This window comes from Triticum aestivum, chromosome 2D, assembly GCF_018294505.1.
Source record: "Triticum aestivum cultivar Chinese Spring chromosome 2D, IWGSC CS RefSeq v2.1, whole genome shotgun sequence".
Classification (NCBI taxonomy): domain Eukaryota; kingdom Viridiplantae; phylum Streptophyta; class Magnoliopsida; order Poales; family Poaceae; genus Triticum; species Triticum aestivum.
Window position 1 is genome coordinate 309210656 of NC_057799.1, and position 8104 is coordinate 309218759.

General features: G+C 48.2%; 1 protein-coding gene across 2 annotated transcripts; it reads right to left on the bottom strand.

The window, feature by feature from the left end:
* Positions 1 to 1094: 1094 nt before the first annotated feature.
* Positions 1095 to 4446, bottom strand: LOC123052881 (uncharacterized oxidoreductase At1g06690, chloroplastic). Of its 2 annotated transcripts, XM_044476240.1 has the most exons (11): positions 4246 to 4446; positions 3818 to 3986; positions 3201 to 3292; positions 2780 to 2817; positions 2486 to 2647; positions 2365 to 2387; positions 2209 to 2280; positions 1923 to 2090; positions 1719 to 1801; positions 1532 to 1594; positions 1095 to 1396 (listed from the first exon to the last, which is right to left on the bottom strand). In XM_044476240.1, the coding sequence occupies exons 1-11, from the start codon at positions 4444 to 4446 to the stop codon at positions 1214 to 1216; spliced, it is 1254 nt and encodes a 417-aa protein (XP_044332175.1). In that variant the 3' UTR covers positions 1095 to 1213. The 2 variants fall into 2 exon arrangements, with proteins under 2 accessions (XP_044332175.1, XP_044332174.1); XM_044476239.1 differs by having other exon boundaries at positions 3818 to 4307.
* Positions 4447 to 8104: the final 3658 nt, after the last annotated feature.

An 8104-nucleotide genomic window follows, 5' to 3' on the forward strand; every position in this document is an offset into this window, starting at 1 on the left:
TGATCACGCATGAAGGCCGCCTGATCGGGATCGTAGCCAGCGGCCGGCGTGAATGCCCCTCAGCCGTCCTGGCTTTTGTGTCTTGTCGGGATCGTAGCCAGCGGCCGGCGCACCACCCTCGAAGATCAGGTTCTGCATGTAGTCCTCGTCGCCGGCGGCCGGCATTCCATCGAACAGGTTGCGTGCGCCCGACATCACGTCGGTCGGCATCTGCCGCGCGCGTTTCCTCGCGCCTCCGGATGACGAGCTACCGGCCACCGGTGTGGCGCTGAGGTCGATGGGCGCGGGCGCCGGCCTGGAAGGCGCCACCACGCTCACCTCGGGCGAGCACTCCCAGAAGAGGCGGGAGGCCTGCGGGTAGACGTGGAAGCCGGGCATCGGGGTGCAAGCCGACGCGCGGGGCGAGTCGGGCAGCACCATCCGAGGGAACGCGGATGAGCCGGTGCTGGCCGCGGCCATGGCGGCATTGACGAGGCCGTGCTGGCTAGGGTTTAACCCTAGCATATAGAGCGCCACCCTCGTTGCCACCGTGACGCGGGCGTTGGAGACCTCCTGCTGCGCGGCGGCGGCGACGGCGGCCACCGCGATGGCTTCATCCCTCGCGTCCGCGGCGTGCCTCCGGCCCTTCCTCTTGGCCGACTCCCTTGCCCGCTGTTCGGGCGTCAACGCCTTCTTCGGCTTGGGCGCGGCGGCGGTCTTGCGGGGAACGCGAGGCTTGCCTTTGCCGGAGGGGGCGGTCGTCATGTCGGGCTAGGCGAGGGAGGCGAGGCCGACGGCGGCGTCGAGGTTGAGTACGTCTTCGTCCATGGCGAGGGGTGGGGCGGGAGCGCGCGCGGGCGGGAGGGTTTTTTTGGTAGGTGGGATGGAGGGAAATGGTGGAGGCTGCCACCGACCAGCGGGCCCGGGAGGAGGAGAAGGCGCGCGCACGTCCATCTCGTGTCCGCGCCGACGTTAAGCCGACTAAAAAATGGGCTGGGAATGGGTCGGCAGGCGGACGCCAAGCGGACACGTGTCCGTTTGGGTAGACGCGTTTAGCCGACTTTTGTGTCCGCGCCGATCTAAACGGACGCCGGCGAAGAAAATAGGTCGCCCGGTTGAAGTTGCTCTTATTTATTTCTACATCTACTTGTTGTACTACATGGGGTCGCGATGGCTCATGTGGACGTACACCACCTGGTACAAGAGTAGAAGTGATGTCATCTAATCCAACGCATCATGACTCCTCGATGGGCATCTTGATTCCCTTGATCTCGCGCGCGAGGGTCCGCAGCTCCTCGACCTCGTCGGCGGTGAGGCTCCACCCAAGTGCACCGGCGAACTCCATTGCCTGCCCGGCGTTCTTGGCCCCCGGGATGGGCACCACGTTGCCCTGGCAGGTCAGCCAGTTGAGAGACACCTGAAACCGCCACAATCCATTAAACTCTCCTGCACAGATTTTATAGTCTATATATACAATTTCTTTCAGGATCGATACTTGTTTTTGAGAGGAGAGAGGGAAACACGATGAGTTGATTAATGAAGTCTGAAGCACCTGAGTTGGTTTCTTGCCATAGCTTACTCCAATCTCTTTGATCCTGTTCATCAGCGGTTGGAGCTGCGTGCATGACATTAAAAAACAAACATCTTCAGTGAGCAGAGATGCAGTTGCAGCGGAGTTTTTCTTGTCAAGGGGACATGAAGATCCAAGCATTGTGCAAGGGTTTCAGAAATGGTATCACCTTGGCGAGGAACTCGGGAGTGTAGGTATTCCCCCGAGGACCCGTGGGTGGATTCTCCGGAGTGTATTTCCCTGACAGAACACCTGAATCCAAATAATAATGGGGAAAAGATGATTAATAAATAGTAAAACAAAGATGATTCATGAATCAATAATGGAGAAGTTGAGCAGGGAGGGAGGGAGGGAGGGAGAAAAGGAAGGAAACCTTGGGCGATGGGGGAATAGGCGATGAGCGTGACGCCGAGCTCGTCGCAGGCAGCCTTGACGCCGTTCTCCTCGGGCGTCCTGTAGATGAGGCTGTAGTTCACCTGGTTCACGGCCAGCGGGACGCCCCTCTTCTTGAGCCGCGCGTGTGCGTCCCGGAGGCGTTTCTCTGATGTCAAATCACACCATACGTTACATACATCCAGTGGGTAATCTCTCAACTGTTATCTTCTGATGAATAAGGCATTTCTACTCCACGGCCAGTTAAGAACTTAAGATGTTAGTACCATTGTAGTTGGAGACTCCGACGGCCTTGACGAGACCTTGCTCGTACGCGTCCGCCAGGCCATCAAGGTACCCTGAATGAAATAGTTAACCATGCAAGCAAGAATATCAAGTCTGTTCATGCACCTTGAATCAATATGAATAATTGGATTGGATACCTTCGTTTCCCCATAGCCCTGGCCTGAAAAAGATAACAAGTGTTTGTCCGTCAGCAAAAGTCTGAAGAATACAGTAATTCAGAACTAGGCAGAGATTCAGACAAGTTAAGGATTGGCGGACCAGTGGAGCTGGTAGAGCTCGACGGAGGGGAGGCCCAGGCGCTCCAGCGACTTCTTGAGCGCCGAGAGGACGCTGCCACGTCCGAACCTCCAGGGCAGCGCCGCAAACTTGGTGGCCACGGTCACCTCCACCGCCCCCTTCTGCTGCCTCTCCCTGATGAAACTGTCATCAACATGCATAACACGCATCGTCAATCACTAGTCATCGATATAATTACATTTATGGACAAATTTGTTGAATCTCTGATGGTAAATACTCATTATGGACAACTGATGCATGGGATGGTTTACGTACTCTCCCAGTAGGCTTTCTGAATTCACTGCTCCCATGAGCTGCATGAGGGACACAAGACATAAGACTTACTGTATTAAATAACTACAAAATTATCGAATATCCCATTAGGCTCCTGAACTCATCTACACCCTGTGAACTCATCCTTTAAAATTATCGAATATCGAATTTGCCTTTTGTCCTGAGAGCTCATCAGATGTTGAAATGCGCTGATTTTTTGGCACGGACCTCAAGAACTCAAGCATCTTTTCACAAAAAATTCAATTGTCTTTAAAAAGTTGCTATTTTTGGCGAACTTACTGTTCACTCGCGGGCTCATCTGAGCACAGGAGCCAAAATGCAATTTGAGACTCGGATGATTAGGGAATCAATCCGTGAGATTTTTAGCCACAAAAAAAGAAAAAACCGAGAGATTTGCTCTTACCGCTGTGCCGTATACTTCGGCGGTGTCAAAGAAAGTCATTCCGTTGTCGATGCTGGCGTCGAATGCTGCTTTAGCCTCCTTCAGTCTCCTGTCTGCATGCCAAATTAACCTTTTTTGAGGATGAAAAGCCCCAAGTACTTTCTTTTTTCGCGGGAAAAAAAGCCCTACTTCCTTTGATTCATATTAATTTAAAGTTGCACTAAAGCTGCGACAAGTAATATGGATCGAAGGAAGTAATATGTTTTCGGTTCTTCTTTCCTACAGGCAAATAATCTGGATCATACTGTATGATGCTTCATGGGAAGCATGACCAGCGTTTCAGAGTGTTAATTTGGTAGTCACACTTTCTGACTGACCCTGTAAACAACGTAGACCAGGCATGTACAATTGTAGATGTAGGTAGTACCACACACACATGACGCAGCACCACGCCCACGTGTACATCGACGGACCTAGTGCAAGTTTAGCCGCAAAGTTTAAGCAGTTCAAGTCCAATTTCGTCGTGCGTCGTCTCGACGAGGGCGTGATGTTCGAGGCAAAAAACGAACCTATGGATCGAGATTAACACGTACGCGACGTCTTAACAAAAAGAACATGTGACGAAACGAGTGTCTCACCGTCCCACTCGGAGTCGTTCCAGTAGGTGGTGTCGCCCCACGACCACGCGCCGATGCCGAGCTTGCTCACCGCCACGCTGGACTCGCCCAGCCTCACCTTGTCCTCCTCCGCCACCTTCGCCCCCGCACCCGCCCTCGGCGGTCGCAGCGCCGCCGTCGCTCTCCTCTCCTGCCGCCGGCCGTCCAGCGGGCCGAAGCAGCAACCCACGCCGCGGCCGGCGCCGACCTGCAGCGAAGCCATTCCTAGCTAGTTGCAAGCTCCACCAGCTAGTACTGTACTTTGCTCGCTCGCTCGCTTGCTCGGCCGCTGAGGCACCAGCCACCACTCGATCTCTTAAAGAGCTCTCAGCTCGATCGGCCGTTGCTCTGGGGCTTAACTAGTTTGTCTGGCCAGGAGGAGAGGGGACGAGGAGGAACAGGGAGAGGACCTGCGGCTTGGTTGGCGCCTTGGCAGCTATCCGGAGACAATTGGCGGCTAGCTCAGATACTTTGTGCGTGCGTGGCTGCATCGGCCTCGCCCGGAGCTGTCTGCCAATTCTAGTGTTGTAGGCGCTAGGGCAGCTATGTTTCGGAGCCGCGACGTGACGCACGTGGGCGGTCTGGTGGACCCCACCTTTTCGTTGCCACATGGGAGAAGAAATAGACGGTCAGCATTTCCACGGACATGGTAAGTTTCATGACTAAAAGGAGCAGGAATCTTCTACGCTAACTTCCATGGGTAAAATCCGGACAATGAGTATAGGGGCATGAACATAGAGGCGTACAGGCTACGGAGATGCAGAGGGTGTACGCACAAGGATGTATACATGTTCTGGCCTTCAACAATGAAGGTAATATCCTACTTCCTATTGATGTTTTGTTCTCTCCTTTATAGAATGATCACATATGTTCCAACTCCATCTGCTATATTTTCTCCGTTCCTAAATATAAGTTTTTTTTAAAGATTTTAAATGGACTACCACATACGGATGTATATAGACATATTTTAAAATGTAAATTCACTCATTTTGCTTCATATGTAGTCATTTGTTAAAATCTCTACAAAGACCTATATTTAGGAATGGAGGGAGTAGTTTATATAGAGTGCACTATGTACGAGGGTCACAACGGCTGGTCTAAGGCTCAACCTAAGGTTGCTTGTAATGGATAGTATCATGCATATGATACTAGTCTACTCCCTCCGTCCGTTGAAGAGTGTACATCTAGAAATTTTAGGACAAATTATGAAGTTAAGTAAAAAATGCATTGGAAAGGTGCAAGCCATTATCTCTCTCCTCTTTAATTACCTAACCCTCAATGAGCTAATAAGTGCATGTAGAAATTAAGAAGACCATGTGTAGATTGCTATTGGTCTTGATTACCGTGTGATGAGAGGAGTATTTTTTCTACTTTAAAATACATTGGGAAGATAGAAGTACACTCTTTTTTGGACAAATTTTGAAGCTAGATGTATATTTTCACCGGAAGGAGGGAGTATGAGACTAGCCACAATGGGTAGTAACATAGAGTAGTAATATGTCCATGTTACTACTATATGTTACTACCTCTATAGTGGAGAGTAACATATGTGTGGTAACATGCAACACTTCATTTATTAGGCTATAGACTCATCTTGCCTTGATATGTGTGATGTTACTCATACTACTAGTAATTAGCTATGTTACCACATGCCTCTCTTTCTTCATTTATTGCTTGTCACATCATCTATTTTATCTAGATATGTATGATGTTACTACCTATGTTACTCCCACTGTGGGTAGTCTGATAGTCTGATACTATCTACCTAATGCATAGTATTATATATTAGTGTCATAAATGAATTTGTTTAATGCCATGCATGGCACATAGTAGCATAACAATTTTTATGATACTTAACCATCTCTTTCTTTATTTAATTCTATGCCACCTCATTAAAATTGTCTAGTTCGCATGCATGATACTAGCTATGACACTATCATTACGACAAGCCTAATTGCTACGCATAATTGCATATTAATTGCCGGTTGTTTCCCGCCATTACAAAATGATAACTGTCGTAATTAATCATTAGTTGAAACACCTGGTAATGCCCACTCTTAATGCGTAGTGGAGGTGGATGTGTAAGGCCTCCTTTAATGCTCGCGGATAGACCCGACTAGCGAATATACCAACTGAAGATACTTCCCTCACTAGGCCTTCAATCCTTGTTATTGTTGTTATCGGGGCCTTAGAATCAATGGGCTTGGGCTCTTGGCTAGGCTTTATGTCATTATGGGTCTACCGGGTGGGAGATACCCTCTGTCGGGGATTCCTACCTTGGGTAGGCCCACAATGATGTAAAACTGGTGAAGGCCCAAGGGGCCCGAGTCCACCGCTCAAAAATAGCAATACATCAACAGGTCCTGATTAGTCGGACAACATCATTGCATAAATCCACTCGAACGAGGACAAGTATGTTGCTTCACTCGGACGAAGACATGGTATCACTACGCTCGGACGAAGAACTCCCAGAGACTTGGACGAATTGCCACTCGGATGTGTGGAGTAAAACATGCAAGGAAAGTTGCTGAGGCGTCATAGTTGTTATTGATGCATACGTTACTTGTATTAAGAGGTGAAAGAGGTGAAAGGACACATCACACTCTATAAAAGTCGTCCTCCTCTATCGTGACAAGGGTGCTCGTTCTCTCTCCATCCTTCTCTCGCTCTCTCTCTCTCTCTCTCTCAAATTCACACCTTGTGATCCTATATTGATACGCAGATAAAAGAAGCCTCCCCGGAGCACAAGACGTAGGGTCATTACCTCCACCTCGAGGGGCCTGAACTTGTAAAAATCCCTGTGCCACCCATTTGCGCCTCGATAGATGAAGCTCCTGAAGGAAATATGCCCTAGAGGCAATAATAAAGTTGTTATTTATATTTCCTTATATCATGATAAATGTTTATTATTCATGCTAGAATTGTATTAACCGGAAACTTAGTACATGTGTGAATACATAAACAAACAGAATGTCCCTAGTGTGCCTCTACTAGACTAGCTTGTTAATCAAAGATGGTTAAGTTCCTGACCATAGACATGTGTTGTCATTTGATCAACGGGATCACATCATTAGAGAATGATGTGATGGACAAGACCCATCTGTTAGCTTAGCATAATGATCGTTTAGTTTTATTGCTATTGCTTTCTTCATGACTTATACATATTCCTCTGACTATGAGATTATGCAACTCCCGAATACCGGAGGAACACTTTTTGTGCTATCAAACGTTAAAACATAACTGGGTGATTATAAAGATACTCTACAGGTGTCTCCAATGGTGTTTGTTGAGTTGGCATAGATCGAGATTAGGATTTGTCACTCCGTGTGATGAGGACATGAATACCTTTGATACGACCAAAAATATTGCATACATGCATATTTGTCAGGTGATTTCTAGTGCAAACTATTCAATAATTTATTTATGTTATCCAGAACAAAAATACTTCACACACTTTTGTGTTTTGTCTAATTGCAGGTGTATGGGACATTTGTACAATCCACATATGAAGATAAGGGAAAATGAGAAGTTTAGCTTCTGTTCAAGAAGTCCTCTCACGTCACTTTGGGCCAAGAGAAGATAGAGTCCAAGTCTCTCATGTTCTGGATTCAGATTCGGACTGCACACAGACATACCTGACTCAAAACACCAACAACTTTTTCATACGGACTGCAAATTGGTTGATTCTTTTTTTGTTGGAAAGTAGATTTCTTGCTCTTTCCAACCCAATTGGATTCACCTTCAAATTCGTCCGGAGCGTTGAGATATCGACGAAACAATCTGACGCTGCAGCAGAATCCGAGTCAAACAACAAGTCCAAAGGTGTTGCATCACCTCCACTTGGGCCCATGAGCCTTGTATGACCTAGGGTTAGTTTTAGGCTGCCTTGGGACGTCCTCCCACCTCCTTGGCCGACACCCCTTGCTCCTATATAAGTAGATCCATCTAGTAGATTTTTGCTTGGGATTTTTTTAGTTAAAAGTTAGCCATTGCAACTTCGTGTACTTGGTTTGTGTCCAACGAGCAGACCAAGACCGCTTCCGGATCCCCACCTTGATCAATACTCCATCTATATTCGCAATATTCAGATTGCATTATCATATTCTTGCTTGTTCTTCGATTGCTTGCAGGAATAGACCTTCGTGGTCAGGTTGATCGTGCTCCGGCGTGGTCAATAACCAATCGGAGTTGGTTTAGCGATTGCTAAGGCGCAATGTCGTGCACGTTTGTAGTCGGATCGTCAAAGTCGACTCCACCAAATCGATAGTT